At 33.9% G+C, this 16,804-nt stretch overlaps 1 protein-coding gene across 1 annotated transcript; it reads left to right on the forward strand.

The window, feature by feature from the left end:
* Window positions 1–11,765: 11,765 nt before the first annotated feature.
* LOC147076549 (uncharacterized) lies at window positions 11,766–15,930 on the forward strand. The gene is made up of 3 exons (XM_085940331.1): window positions 11,766–12,003; window positions 12,423–12,542; window positions 14,602–15,930. The coding sequence occupies exons 1-3, from the start codon at window positions 11,869–11,871 to the stop codon at window positions 14,764–14,766; spliced, it is 420 nt and encodes a 139-aa protein (XP_085796457.1). The 5' UTR covers window positions 11,766–11,868; the 3' UTR covers window positions 14,767–15,930.
* Window positions 15,931–16,804: the final 874 nt, after the last annotated feature.

The raw sequence follows: 16,804 nt of genomic DNA on the forward strand, positions 1-16,804 counted from the left end.
TGCCTAGCTGGGTTAAAACTTTGGGAGAAATTGGGTAAGGTTGCTTTATACCTAAAGTGAATTGGCGGATTGGGTAAATATGCACTAGGAACGAGCCGCTGCATTAGCGGTCTGCGACTAGTGGTTACCTACCTATTCCAAGATGTTGGCCATGACTCATTATAAAGACTTCTAGCAGGGTGAGGCGTTTTCAGACAACTTATATAATTCGTACGATGTGGACCCTCACAGTTGGTACAACGGCTGGTCCCATATCTGGAACCTTTTTGCAAACTAAGTTAATTAGGAATGTATCTAAGTACATATAAACAAACTCGCTCGTCATAAGCATTTTCTAAAAATTACCTAGCGCTTCGGTTCACTGACTTTTGAATATATTTATTTTTATATTTTAAATACGATCTGTCTTCTGTTTGTTTTCTTTAGGTTAACACCACTAGCACTGTTATGGCTAAATCAAACTTGTGTTTGTCAGAAGCAGATGAATTATACTCCGACATACACATTGATGAACATGACATTAAAAAGGAACTCCAAGAATGCAACGTAAGGTTTACAAATAAATACTTTTATTTCAAAATGTTAGTATTGTAAGTTCTGATATGGTAATACTAGCAGTATCACCCAGCACTGCCCAGGAGTGGAATGGTTTAATATTTGAAAATAAAAATTCTAAATTTAGTTCGTCGAGTGCAAAGAATTGAATTTAAAAAAAAGTGAAACAATATTATTCATTTAATTTTTCGATAATTTAGTATATTTGTGTATTGCATTTAAATATCTAAAAAAGTAGTACATTCAATTTATTATTTGTAGATTTTTCTATATAATATGAATATCTATGCATAATATAAATACCCAATCCATCATTCCAGGGCTTTTCGATATACAATATTTGTGGCTTTTCCATTTGTTGCCAAAATATATAAATTTTTACTACTCCCCAATCTTGATACCGCTACATACCGTGAGTGAAGCATTCCAATCTAATACCGCAGCACTGCGTCGCCCGCGCCGCGACGGCTCGGTTGGCTCCCTGCCTATTAGCGATTCTAATGGCACAATTATTTGCATCTAACTTTGCCATTTGACCTCCGATCGAGCTGAAATATATGCCAAATCTAACTAATTGTTCGTGAGTGAAGCAATCCGATTTAATGTGGCAGCACACCGTCGCCCGCGCCGCGTTTGGCGATTCAAATAACAATTATTTCCATCTAACTTTGCCATTTGACCTCCGATCGAGCTGAAACATAAAGAAATATTTTTTAAATTATGATATTCTAGCGACATATTCAATAAAAAATGAGGTTGCAGCATTAAATTCCGCATTTCAAGGCCCTGGACGTGGCGGCATTTTCCGCAAAAACCGTAAAACTGTCCCCAGGGTGCAACGGGTCAAATATGAAATTTGGCCCCCCACTACGCACTCTGGCTCTTCTGTCTCTGTCTACCCTCCAAATTTTGTCGAACTCCGACTGCGCGTGTAGATTTGTATAAAGAAAAACCGACACCACGTTACAAACAAATATATTTTCGAAATTATAGTATAGCATATGCGTCTTCCTTTAATCTGTAGCGCGATGGCAACCTTTTTTATTCTTACGTGTAAAGTATTAGTAATAATGAGTGGGGTAAGTATATATTTTTTTAAATTAATTTAGGTTAATCAGTAAAATTAATCACAGATAATAAGTAGAATAATTATTATTTAGTATAAAATAATATGTGAAGTCCTAATAACAGCGGACACAAATAGCGTAACTAATGAAATTAAATTTGATCAAATATTAGGTATAGCTGCGATGAATATAATCGGATATCGTTAAAAAGATAAAAAACATTCGTAGGAACATAAAGTTAGAAAATCGATAATTTAGAATTATTATTACTCACACTACTCTACTGTACCAGAGTTAGTTGAATACATACACATGGAGATGCATATTAAATTCGAATCAAGTTATCAACTGTCAAATTTATCATCGGTTGATTAAGTGACATTTTTTGTATACCGCGTCCAACATTAAACGCGTGATTATACTAATGTACCACAATGAAGTAAGTACGCTATTTTACTCTGCTCACTTAAGAGATAGGACAATGGTTGAGTTAAAACAATAGTTAATTCGACTAAAGTACACTACGGCTAACTCACATCGATATTCTGAAGGATGCCATACACACTTAGGTACATGCAGAGTAAAACAAAAGGCTACTTCACTTTGATCATCCGGAACAGAATCTATTTTGTATAATGAAATGTGAATCATACGTAAATTGTCAGGGCCGATCGAGGTCAAATTGAAACCTGGATTAGAACGAAAAACTAACAGGATGATTATACCCACTTATCTGTTATGAAAACGACATGTATCTTAAAACAAAGTTTTTAAATTATTTTTGCATCATTCAGCTCAACTAGATAATCAACAGCATACATGTAATGCGGATGAAAGTTTAAAAAATGGTTATGCTGTCTAGATCGTGATGTGCTAATAATTATACTTATTATCAGGGCTTTTTTTCCATTTAACGCGGTGGAACGGCGTTCCGGCACCTTTTTTCACGGTTTTATTTCAAAATCAATTAAACGAAAAAATATTTGCGCTTAAGTAATTACAATAATAATTCGTTAAAATGATAAAATAAGGTACAGGTGGAAGCCATTTTGAATGTTGGCGTGTTAGTGTTAGCGAAGTAACCGTATAGTTTAAATAGCAAACATGCGTATGTAACTAGCTTCATACGTATGCTGCGTATTATGATTTTGACAGTTTGACGTTTATCGCAGCAGCATCTGCGTATATTGTTATTTACGTTTGTTTAGTCAGTTTGTGTTACGATTACGTGTTGTGCAACTATTTTATATATTATTTAGTGCAACCCCAAGTTTAAATATGAAAAAAATTTCCTGTTACTTCTCAACCACCGGCAGCGGCGCCGATTCCGCAAATAAAAAGCTCAAAACAGAAACGATGACAGAAGATATGGAAATATCGGTACATGTAGATGTTCCTGAATCATCTCTAGCTGATCTCGGGGATCAAGGTCGAACTCAAAACGATTGGCCAGACTGCTGGTCATTAGATCAAAAAAACGATTTTTGCTCAAAAAACGAATGGTTGAACGTACACAAAATGAAACTTGGCTGCACTGACCCTATTATAAATGTGCTGCAGCTGCTATAAGCAATCTGCATTTTCGTGGAGTTTTACTTCACGAAAAAGTTTCTAAAAATGATCCTCCTATTGATCCGAAAATATTTTATTCCACGTTGAAAACGTCAATTGAAAAAAGGCTGCTAGATAATAAAGATGTTGAGTTTGCACTTTGGGCTCGCGTACTTGACCAAAAATATTGGCCTGAAGACATTGATAATCGGTTGACATTTGGAGAGATGGAAATTAGAAACATTTCGATCAGGCTACAACTAGATGAACGAGAAATGATTCGTGGATTTCGCGAATACATTCTCGAAAAGACATATTCTGAAAAACTCTTGCGTTTGGTATATGCTCTGAATTCTATTCCCATTTCTTCAAGTGAATGTGAACGGGGGTTTTCGCAAATGAATCTTATTATTACCCCAACAAGAGCTTCGTTAAACACTAAAACAGTTTCGGCACTCTTGTTCATCAAACTCGTGGGACCACCCTTGACACTTTTCGATCCTTCAAAATATGTTGATAGGTGGTTACTTAAAGGAAGACATTCGGCCTTAGACTCTAACACTAAGAAAAGGAATCGAGATGATGTATCAGACGAGAATTGGAAAAAACTTTGGAAATCACTCTAAACTTTTATTCAAGTTCATAAATAAATACATTACATATGTATTTACAATTATATTTTAAAGTTAGTCTTATTTAGTCTTATTTGTACAATATATTTCAAATATAATGTATGTATTTTATTGGTTCTGTAGCTTTGTTTTGACTAAAATAAAAAATTATCGTAAAAATCAACCTTTTTTTGTTCGCTTCGTGGCATAGCTCCTTTAAATTTCATTTAAGTGACATTTGAATATAATTTTATTTAGTAAAAAGCTTGACATGAAGTGAGTTCCGGCACCTTTTTTTTTTAAAAAAAAGCCCTGCTTATTATAAATGCTTTTTTAGGATAACGCAGCAAATCTCAAGTCGTCGGATGAAGAGAAAATTGATGACATCATACAAATCGACGAACAAGATGAACAAGATTACAACAAAAGGTTTAAAAAAACACGTGGCACTATTAAACGAAATGTTTCTAAATCATTCCCCGAATTAGTGGCTGTTATAGAGTTGGAAAAAAAATATTTTCATGTTAATAATTTTGTGTGCGGTATATGTGATAATTTTTTTGCATCGTTAGATTTGCTCGAGTTTCACAAAGTGTTGCATAAAAATATAATCAATAAAATCACTAATATGGATGTGAAACAATGTAAACGTAGTAAAAGCAAAGTCTCTTGTCAAACGCCATTTAAAAGCGATGAGTCTAATAATTATTCCAGTGACACAAAAAAACTTAAACTGACACATACCGGAGAAAAGCTATTTAAATGTTTCCAATGTGATTATTCTTGTAAAAGATCTAATCTACTGAAATTACATATACTGACACATTCTGGTGAAAAGCCATTTAAATGTCATCAGTGCGATTACTCTTGTAAACAATCTGGTAACATGAAAAAACATGTAATGATGCACACTGGTATTAAACCATTTAAATGTCAGCAGTGTAATTACTCTTGTATAACATCCCAAGATCTGAAAGTACACAAAATGACACATTCCGATGAAAAGCCATTTAAATGTGAACAATGTAATTACTCTGCTAAAAGATCTGGTACCATGAAATTACATATAATGACACACACTGGTATGAAGCCATTTAAATGTGATCTATGTGATTATTCTTGTAAAACATCTAGTCATTAGAAATTACATATAATGACACATACTGGTATAAAGCCTTTTAAATGTCATCAGTGTGATTACTCTTGTATTACATCTCGTGTTCTGAAAATACACAATGTGATACATTCCGATGAAAAGCCATTTAAATGTGATCAATGTCATTACTCTTGTAAAAGATCTGGTACCATGAAATTACATATAATGACACATACTGGTATGAAGCCATTTAAATGTGATCTATGTGATTATTCTTGTAAAACATCTTGTCGTTTGAAATTACATATAATGACACATACTGGTATAAAGCCATTCAAATGTAATCAATGTGATTACTGGTGTATAAAATCAGGATACATGAAATACCACAAAATGACTCATTCTGATGAGAAGCCATATAAATGTGATCAATGTGGTTACTCGTGTATAAAATCTAGTCGGATGAAATCACACAAAACGACTCATTCTAGTTAAAAATAATTACGTGTTATGTTAAATGCAATTAAATCCTCTTGTATAACATCCCTTTACTGAATTTACTGAAAATGAAACGCATCCCGGTGAAAAATCTCTTAAATTTTTCAATGTTATTTTTCATTCAACCATGAAATCACATTAAATGATTTATTTTTGTGAAATACCATTTATTTACAGTGCAAATCTAGTTATACAAATTAAATAACATGACCTGCTGGTGAAGACCCATTTAAATTTTGCAATTTAATATGTTCAACTATTTTTTTTTCTACTAATGGGACACAAGATTTGAAAATGTAACTTTCTATATATTGAAATAAACATAATTTGAAAATACCTCATGCATATAAATACTAGAAAAATCATTTTGTACTAAAACCGATAGCCAACATTATATACAACGCAGTAAGCATTTTATGAAACCCACTAGTTAATATTCTCGTAATTAACTAAGATGCCCGTAACTTTATTTTAAAAGCATAACTGGAGGGCTTCCAGCAAATTCAAGTCCCGCGGGTGTCGTCTTTTTTTGTTTGATAAACAATGAAATACATATACATAACAATATACGAGTAAGAACAAAATGCACATATTTACATGTATTTGTATTATCAATATGATTTTATAATATTATGTATTTACTGATATACCTATACAATATACCTAACACAATTATTATACGAAATAACTAATAATTAATGTGATAGATGAGCTTGTTTCAATGAAAATAAAAGTATCACATTTAGCTTGATATTTGAAAAAGCAAGTTGTTGGTCAAGACGAAGTCTTCCAATTTACCGGAGGAAAAATACTACCCGGTTAGCGGTTTCTTTACGAAGAACTAACCGGGTAACCTGTTATAACCGTTTTATTTAAAAAAAAAATTGAATTTTCAAATATTGTCGATATTATTTTTTGCAAATCATTTCCCTTTGACTCCACAATTAGACGTGCATTTTAGCCACCTCTCTATCAATGAGATATAACACAATATGTTTTCCCCTTGCTGAACCTAAGTCCATGTCCATGCTCTGGATCCAAACACATATTGAAATAAGATCATGTGACACGTTACCACTTACCACTCGCTCATGTAGGTACATAATTTTATTAATATTAATTCTATTGTAGACCTAAATATAATTTTGTTAAGACATAATAAAGTTTTGAATGATTTGAAGTGAGTATTATTTTTGACTTTTGATATTGCTAGCATTTTTGGTGGCTAAAACTTCTAAATGGGTGGAACTCTGATAATAATTTAGACAATAATTTGACGATGGTTTCCCAAAAGAAGACCATTTTCATGACGAATGGGAAATTGAGGACGATTCTAGCAAATACATAAAGTTACAGAATGACAAAGGTAGAGTGTGGTAGATCACTGCATTATGATACTAGATAGTGGATAGTTGATCACAGCCTAATTCGAATTGGACATACCTGATCTATGGTAAATTAAATTGTTATAAACATTGCCTGGTAATTGTTCATCTTTTTAAATTGTTTGGCATTTTAATAATCAATAATTCAAAGTAAGTCAGCAATTAATACTAGAAACAATTAATTATTAACAAGCGGCTCTGGCGCTTGCCTTCCATCCGTGAGTTCTGCGTTCGATTCCCAGTCACGACACAATATAATATTTTATATTGTGTTTTTCTCAAATCCTAGGTGTTTGTGATTGTTTAAAATTACTAACAACCACCTTGTACGAAAAAGCAAGGACATGGTTATTAATAATTCAAAAAAAGGTACTAAGACTTTAGTCATTATTGTCAAGCATGTACCTATCATTTTTAATAGGTACCTATGATTATAATTTCGTACCTACATGATGGATACAAAACATAAAAAATATTATTTTTTATAATACTTGTAGGTATACTAGGTAATAACTTATTTAAAAACATATCACTTAAATAAAAAAAATGGTTAATGGGTAAACGCGGGAAATTACCCGTTTAACGGTCAAATTAAGAAATCCGCGGTTACCCGGTTTCGGTTGAAACCGGTTTGGAAGCTCAAGTCAAGACCCTTCAAGCACGGCCGCTTAAAATTTTTATAAGATCTAGGGCTGGAAAACTTTACGAAGATATTCTTTATTAAGCAAAATCCAGAAAATATCTAATGGAACATCGGCGAAGTTTAGTTTTAGTGTCATGTCGTTCCTCAATCCAACAAATTCCTCACGAGTTTTCAGGGAAAGTGCTTTATAGAATTTTCGGCAAGTAATGATCAAATTTCTTTTGCACCAAAGTTATATATTTTTGTGCCAGATCCCAATTAATTGCATGTTTTCAATCGTGATCCGGTAGATCGTTTGGTACATTTGTTGAGATCATTGTCTTAACTCCTCCTGCCAAAGTTCGAGTTTATTTTTGATTCCTTATAGGTATTTTATCGGAGAATGTTAATATATTTTCATTTTTTTTTCTATTAATTTTCATGTCTATGATAATTTGACATTATTTTAAACAAATGTCTACTTAGGCGAAGTTAGAAATCACTTCAATGACCGTTTCATACAACCTACCAATTTAAGTTAGGGTTGCCTTTCAATGTATTGATTTAGATAGGTAGGTAATACAGTTTTAATAAAGGAAATATGAGAGAAATTGTAAACTGGTCGTTCAAAGTGATGAATAGTTTTTAGTCTAAAAACTTAAAAAATTTCGAGAAAAGCATTTTACCTACCTGTTTTATGTTTGTGTATCACGCAATGTCGGCCATATTAGCCGGCCTTTCTGATTGCCATGATTTGTACATTATGCTCAATCCTTCTTTTTTTTATTCGTCGATCTATACCTACCTATCTGGCATTGAATAACATCATCGTTATCGATGCTATCCTTGTCATATTTGTATCAATGACAGTAGGCAACACTCATCCTAACTAAAGATAATTTACGAAAATTATCACGTGCCAGCGCATGCCGACTCATCAAAAGATGGCGCCAATGAATTGACACCTCCTTCGTCTCTGGGTATGGGGAATGTCCGGCACAGATGACGGGAAACAGTCACTACACGCAAGACTACAGTAGGTACTTAAAGGGCCGTCAACAGAAGCTGGGTTTGGGATGGTCGAGCATGTCAGTGGAAGAATACAGGACAGTAACATGTGTTCAGTCACAGTTGAGTATGGTGATGATGATAGTCTTTGAATAAAACACTCGGTAATGGACACAAAAGTTCCATATATTTATACGAAATTCAAATGTTCACATATAAAGAAGGTACCCTCTTGAGTAAAGATCGGTTATCACTAATTGACACAAGTAAAATTAAACACAGGCGTGGAATCTAGTAAGAACTTGTATTGATCACTCTTTACAGTTGAAGTAAGTTATAAAAGAAATTAGAGAAAAGTTAGGTCATCCGACTCGATTCAAAAGTCAGGGATAGTAAACCCACTAGGAATCTAGTAGAATTAACGAAAAGTTTTGTAATTAAATAGCCGTCGATGAATAGTTCGAGTTTCACAAAGTATTACTAAAAACTAAAACTATTGTCCAGCTAGTCAACATTGCATCAATTTCTTCTTCACATTCAGCCGATGTTCTACCCAACGAAAAACCATCTTCATGTGTCAACCGTCTCCTATCCGAAGACATATTTATATTTTCTAATGCAGATGAACAGTTTACGACTGAAATACTTTCGAGAGGGATACGATTACCCCGAAACGAGTCACGCAATTAATTCCATGTGTAAAAGCATTTTTTTATAAATAGCTTTAATTTGTTTTGCAGTCGGATTGTTATTGCAACCACCATGTAACCGTATATTCCCAAAAAAAAGTTCCAGGTGATCCTGACTATATTAATTATACAAAGGTAGGAACAAAATAGTTTTTCTTCTTCTACTAGTTCCTCGAAAAGGCCTTTTGCACTTCCTATACAAATACAAAATCCTAAAAATCCTGTTTTTCGATTGGATGTAACACTTGCCGTACCACCTATAAGATGGTACAATAATTGTAATGATTCTTGACATAAAAGCAACGAGTCTGCTACACTGTTACTGAATAGTTGTCTAGCGAGTTTAACTTTCATTTCTTGATTATGGATTGATATATGCTGAGATGACAATTTATTTCCGAAATGCAGTTTTTCTGAAATTTGGAGCTTATTCAACTTATCTAGATGTCCCCAATAATTGATTTCTCTGTCTGTATCGTCATAAAATTTCTTTCTTGCTTCAAATGCATTTCTTAATAACTGTGGCATAATATGGCATGGATAGCTTTTTAAATTATGTGGCTCAAATGAACATCCTAGCTTTCTATGTTTGCAGGGCACCCATCAAATGTTATTGATACGATATCCACCATCGAACAATGAGCCTTTTCGAGACATTACAATACAATGGATGCCCTCTGTTCTCCCGAAACCCCATCTGCAAAAAAATAGGCAACAGGTATCTTCCAGCTACCATTTATACAAGTTATCATAAAAACTAATGCCTCCCTGTCGTTAGATACCGATTCACCATCTAAACCCGTACCCATGTCAACTGACCCATGATATTCTTTTCCATCCCACTCAATTTTTTTTCTTATAGGCATTTCGTCAATAGCAAGGCTACAAATTACTTATATTCAGTAGTTTGTGATTTTAGTTCCAGTGCAGGGAAAACCTCGCTTATGAAACCTGGCTTTCCATCCAACGAGTGGTACCATGTCCTGATAGTTCTTTCACTAGGTAAAAACTTGTCAATTGTTTTGCGTACATAATTATAGTCCCGAGGCGAATAGATATAAAGCGTTAAAGCAAAAAACCTTAACTCTGGGGAGTGTTTTTGTTGAAAAGTATCCCTCTTCGCTTCAAAGACTTGCCTCCGCACTAATTTACGGCTTTGGACATTAATACAACTAAAATCTGCTAACTCTTGATCATTAATATACTTTGCATTTTATAGTGATTTGAGAATTTTTTGGTAAATAGACATTATTTTCGAGTATTCTGGTTCAAGTCTATTTTTTTTGCGGGAAGTCTTGAAAGTGTTTCAATAATTGTCTTCTTAAATATTGTTTTCGAGGTGTTTCACAGATGTCCTGGGGAAGATTTTCATTTTTGGGTGATATGTCATTTTCATCATGCTTTTGTATGACATTCATGGATTGCTATAAACAATAAAAAACAACATTTAAACAAAATATTGGCGGTGATGTTTTTCTGTATATATTATCTGAGGTGTTTTCAAGCTATGTATGTTCAATAAACAACTTATATTTACCACACATTCTGAGGACGATGACTCTGGAGAGATTAATGGGAATGCATTTCGTTGTAATACGTGCTGTCCTTTGTTTGAAATTTTAATAAATTGCCTGTCAAGGTGCGCCGAACAAACTACGTGATTATCCTTTTATTGATTACGTATTATTTTTGACCATTTTAGCCGACGTTCCAAGTTATAGACGTTAGTAAGATTTACACGGCACTAAAATAAGACTGTGACATTGTTTTTATACTTTGTTACTGAAGGTTACATTATGATTTTGAATTTGATATCGAAACTTCATACGGAGTCGCTCGCATGATCGACTGCATCGTTAGAGGCCTAAATTGCAACTGAATTGTTAACTCATTTCATTATTATTGTCTATGGTCGATCAATGACCATAGACAACAACTTGACGTTTGTAGAGTTAAAATATAAAACCTCTACAAAGTCGCAGGGAAACCTGAGGGAAACGTATTATAAGTAGTACGTACATATCTATAGGTAAGTATATGGATTATAAATATCTGAACACAAAAACGTCTTATAATTAATAAAAAATATTGTAAATAAAATATATATATAGCAAGTTATCCACAATCTTAAATAAATCTAGTGTACTGGGATTCCACGAAGAATTAACAGTGAATATTATCAAAGTATCAACGCATACAGGTACTCTAATATACGATAAAATAAAAATTTGTTTTTTTATATTCAATTATAATATTAATAATCAATGCGTTCACTTAAATGCGGCCCTGATCAACACAAACACGGCTGCTGTGTAAACAAAGTAATACGGAACGAATTTGACCACTCAGTATGCAGTCGAGATTATTTAATATTATTATTTTAACGTGTATAAATTTAATTAAATATACTCACTTGTGATACGTCGAGTCCTAAGTGTTTATTCTTTTCATTGCTGTCGGTTTTACAATTTTAATCACTGCACACAACCATTTTTACTGAATATTACTTAGTTCAGTTGAACCTTTCACGTTGACTTACCAATGCAAACTGAGCGTCAATGTGACGCACGTTGAAGTGCTACCATAACTTGAATACCAGCCTGCCTCACCATACTTTCATAATACCTATAACCTTCCGTCCAGCTCTACTATAATTCCACTTTGAAAATATGGCAACACTGATTGGGTCGGCTTTGCAACTTTATGGCAGCTTTGCACGTGCATGTTTTTGTTCTGCTACGATAATCTTTTCAGTAGTATGTCATCACGCTTACAAATCGAAAAAAATGGACGTGAAACGCGAACCGGATGAATTCGAATGTGATTCAGAAAGGCAGATGCCCGTATACCATCGAAATAATATGAAAACAAATACGTATATAGAGCAAGAGCATTCCGACGGTCCCAGTTGCTCTTTTGAGGTAAGTTAATTTTTTTAACCAAAGTCTTTTAATAATTATTGCTGGCATTTTTTTGCGTATTGTCAAACCAAATTCTTGTAATTTACCTAGTAACATGATACTTAATAATGCATGTTGGACGAATACATAGATACAAGTTGTGCCCACGGAACTGTTTTTTGTCATCTGAGTGCAGTCGAGGCGAACCGATATTTGACAGGTTCCAATCATTTTGTCAGTAATTGCAGCAGGGAAGGAATGCTTCCGCGATGAAAAGTCTACATGTGTGACAATCAATGGCCCACGCGAAATGACGTTTAACGTCAAAAAATTTCGACTTTCTCTCAAGAAAATTCTAACATGTGCTTACCCGGAAACAGGTCAACATGTATATATTTATTAGTCTGTTTTGAATACGACCTACCTTCTGTTTTCTTTAGGGTAACGCCGCTAGCACCGTTATGGCTAAATCGGACTTGTGTATGTCAGAAGCAGAGGAAATTTACTCCAACTTACACATCGATGAACTTGACATTAAAAAGGAACTCGAAGAATACAACGTAAGGTTTACAAATAAATATTTTTATTGAACAATTTTAGTACTGTAAGTAGGAACTGATATGGTAATATGCATCTTCCTATAATCTATAGCAGCGATGGCCAACCTCTTTATGCATACCTACGCTCAAATGCCGGCGCTCCATTGGCACGCAAGTCAGACGATTTACAGTCTTCGGACTTTTTTTTCGCGTGGAGCACCCCAGGTCTGCGGACTTTTTAATCCGCAGACCAGGCTCGTTGGATTTCAAACATGTTTGATATTTTACCTCCGAGTTGCCAGACTTCGTCCGTCGATCGCAATGCAAATTTAATTTGACATTAATACGCAATCATTCGGACCGCAAAAAAATCTGTAATTGTTTTAAACATTTTCATTGATTTATTTATTAATTTACACATTATAAAATGAGAGATTTACCAATTATTTTTTTATTTTTATTTATGAAATTCATAAAAGAAAACGTAAATCTTGTGTTGTTTTCACTGCTATATTATTTTACGCAAGTCTACATATAAATAACACAAAATTATAGGGTTATCAGAAGACATTACGATAATCGCAATTTTTGACTTTTGACAGCTCGACTTTTTTATTCGTTCATTGATCAGTAGCAGGGCATAGACAAATCGGACGATTTATTGTCCTCGGACTTTTGGCTCGCCAATGGAGCGCTGGCATAAGATATTTGTTATAACGCACTAGTGAAAATCTATTTAAATACGATTGTCATGCATTTACAATTAAAACCTATGACGACCCAAACACATCAACTGGTGACAAACCATTTAAACCAAATGTTTGTTCATATTCTAACAACGACGACTGTCCGACCGACTCAAGTTTATTATTGCAAGTATGATGAACAGTAGCCAATATCCTCTTTTAATAGATGAAAAATTATTTTATAAAATTGATGTCATTTTAAATTCTTTTGCGTGCCAGATGATTATTACCCCTCACCACTGCCATTTGATGGATATCGTTTCTTTAAACCAGCTCTTTTGTTAATGGATATTTATATAAGTGTGATGTGGAAGGTAAGATAAAAATTTTGAAAGTTAATCTCATTGAGTAACAGTGTCTCGTTTGAAATTTAATCGAAAGAAATGTGATGGTTGTTAAACGCGCCCTAGAAGAGAGCGTCCTGCTTACGATTCGCGTTGTCTTTTTTAAATAGATTACTTTACTGATGTACTTACGTTATGTGTCACATCTCCAGTTTTTTCCAGAACTATATAAATGTAGTAGAACAGAGTACACTAGCATTACTACTCTACTATAACCTGAGTTGGTAGAGCATTTTCATGTTTGCATGCATTTAATAAGTCGAGTTAAGTTATCAACTGTCAAATTTCTGTTTCTCGCTTGATTAACTACTGATAATGTTTCGTCCACCTCATCCAATTATTTCAAACGCGTGATAATAAACAAAACAGAAAATAATCGTACACGAGGCGTCATCATAAACAGTAGGTATCACTTTGTCTTAGAAATCAACAGAAGGGGAATACCAGTAGCAAAGTTAGATACTCTTCCATTATGCAATCTTTCACTACTGTGCCAAAATATATTACCTACGTTTTCTCTACTCCCTTAGGGAATGGGATGTTGGTTGAGTTAAAACAATAGTTAATTCACGCCAAAGTAAACTACGGCCAACTCAAATCGATATTCTGAAAGATGCCAAACACACTTAGGTATATGCAGGGTGAAACAAAAGGCAACTTCACTTTAATCATCCGTATCAGAATCTATTTTGTACAATGAATTAATGTGAACCATACGTAAATTGTCAGGGCCAATCGAGATCAAATTGAAATCTGAATTAGAGCGTACAACTAATAGGATAACGACATCCACGTTCTCTATTATGAAAACGACATGTATCTTAAAAGAAAGTTTTTAAAGTTATTTTGCATCGTTCAGCTCAACTTGGAAACCTGTGCAACTTCAGTAGATAATTAACAGCACACATGTAATGCGGATGAATGTTTAAAAAATGGTTATGCTGTCTAGATCGTGCTGTGCTAATAATTATATTATAAATGCTTTTTTAGGATAACGCAGCAAATCTCAAATCGTCGGAAGAAGAGAAAATTGATGACATCATACAAATCGACGAACAAGATATTATTAAAAAAAACTCGAGGAATACAACAAAAGGTTTAAAAAAACACGTGGCACGATTAAACGAAACGTTTCTTAATCATTCCCCGAATTAGTGGCAGTTATAGAATTGGAAAAAAAATATTTTCATGTTAATAATTTTGTGTGCGGTATATGTGATAATTTTTTTGCATCGTTAGACTTGCTCGAGTTTCACAAAGTGTTGCATAAAAATATAATCAATAAAATCACTAATAAGGATGTAGACCAATGTAAACATAGTAAAAGCAATTTTTTTTGTCAAACGCCATTTAAAAGTCATGACTCTAATCATTATAGTGACAAAAATATACTTAAATTGATACATACCGCAGAAAAGTTATTTAAATGTGTCAATTGAATTCGCAATCTAACTGCATAATCTGCATCGTTAGACTTGCTCGAGTTTCACAAAGTGTTGCATAAAAATATAATCAATAAAATCACTAATAAGGGTGTAGACCAATGTAAACATAGGTAGTAAAAGCAATTTTTTTTGTCAAACGCCATTTAAAAGTCATGACTCTAATCATTCTAGTGACAAAAAATACTTAAATTGACACATACCGCAGAAAAGTTATTTAAATGTGTCATTTGAATTCGCAATCTAACTGCATAATCAGTTCATTTTTGGTCAAAACTAGACAAGATGATTTTTGAAAATGGGCGACTCACTATATACTAATATGTACATAAATTGCATTTTCTTGTTTTATCTGAGTCACAACACTTTCTGACATTCTGCTGGTTCAACTCATTACCATAAACGGATGTGAAATGACGATGGATTTCAACAGGGTGGACTCCCTCCTGGTTGAGAAAGCGAATGATTGAACGCAACTCGCAGGCGGCGGGATTCAACAGATAGTAAAGCGTCCATCTAAAAGAGTACCTTTAAAAACAACAAACATGTACAATTCGATACCTGCACAAGGATAATAACATTTTCAAAATAGATGAATAATGTATTATAGTCTATTCCGCTCTGTCGAATTAAGCTGTGCATCCTTTATCCACAATAATATAATAGACGGAACAGGATATTGGGTCTTTTCAGCATTTTATTTTGGTTAGACAACGTTACGATGGCTGTGCCAACATGTCTGATCATATTATTATAGGATGTTCTTCTGTTGCGTCATCCATGTCATCGTTTGCAAAACGTATCAAATAAATTGGTTATTTTACTCTTAAAATGCTGTTTTATGTGTGGAACTTGCTTCAGTAAATAATATTGCTATAAAATACAATAATTATCAAAAAAAGATTTTGAACCAAAGGTGATGCACTTGCACCACCTTGCACCACGCTGCCGATGCCCATGTAGTTGATATAGGTAGGTACTGGATTATTTGTTAGGTCAGGTAAGGTTTTCATTCTTGAATTATTATTAATGAATTTTGCCAAAATCAGCTAGGTACCTATATAAAATGAATTAATGTTCATGTTGTACAGTATACGGTCATTTCTAATAGAAAGCTCACAGTGAACTGTACTACGGTGAAATGTTTACGTACAATTTACATGTAACCGGAAACGAGGACATAATATTGTTACTCATTTTTCGATGAAAATAAAAAAAGATACCTACTGGACACGGACATTGACATAAAAAAGACGACTTGTCCGGATAAGAGGACCCTGGGAATCCTAGTCTGTGGTGATGTGATAAACCGCCATTATAATTTGTATTACAATGGGTATATTGTGTATTACAATACCTACCTACAATAGCGATATGAAGCGACTGCATCGTCTGTTAACCTGAAAACCGCGAATGCTGCCTAAAGTTGTAATATTAATTATATTCACTCCTTCATTCTACACTCTTTATAATAATATGCCAACCCTATGCAACTCATGGTATACCTAGCCCCACGTGGCGTCACCGGCACAGTTGCCTGATATAATAATAATTATTTAATCACAAATTGAATTTCTCTGCTGCGTAATGATTATAATATATGGCAATACTATCAGCATTTTTTTATCTATGGACAAAGCCCGTCAAAGTGTGCCATTGTCAGAACTGTCAAAAGAGTATCATCTGCCACCTGCACGATTTTAGTCTGCTACGATAATCCAACGTACGCTTTCCATTCAAAAGATGGACGT

This window comes from Rhyacophila brunnea, unplaced genomic scaffold (assembly GCF_057557595.1).
Source record: "Rhyacophila brunnea isolate RB1 unplaced genomic scaffold, BYU_Rbru_1.0 scaffold_13, whole genome shotgun sequence".
Classification (NCBI taxonomy): Eukaryota; Metazoa; Arthropoda; class Insecta; order Trichoptera; family Rhyacophilidae; genus Rhyacophila; species Rhyacophila brunnea.

What these genes read in the sequence shown, in the direction of transcription:
- LOC147076549 (XM_085940331.1), top strand. Translation starts at nt 11,869, where the DNA reads ATGGACGTGAAACGCGAACCGGATGAATTCGAATGTGATTCAGAAAGG. An exon ending in GTCCCAGTTGCTCTTTTGAG is followed by an intron (nt 12,004 to 12,422) that starts GTAAGTTAATTT and finishes TGTTTTCTTTAG; the next exon opens with GGTAACGCCGCTAGCACCGT. An exon ending in AGGAACTCGAAGAATACAAC is followed by an intron (nt 12,543 to 14,601) that starts GTAAGGTTTACA and finishes ATGCTTTTTTAG; the next exon opens with GATAACGCAGCAAATCTCAA.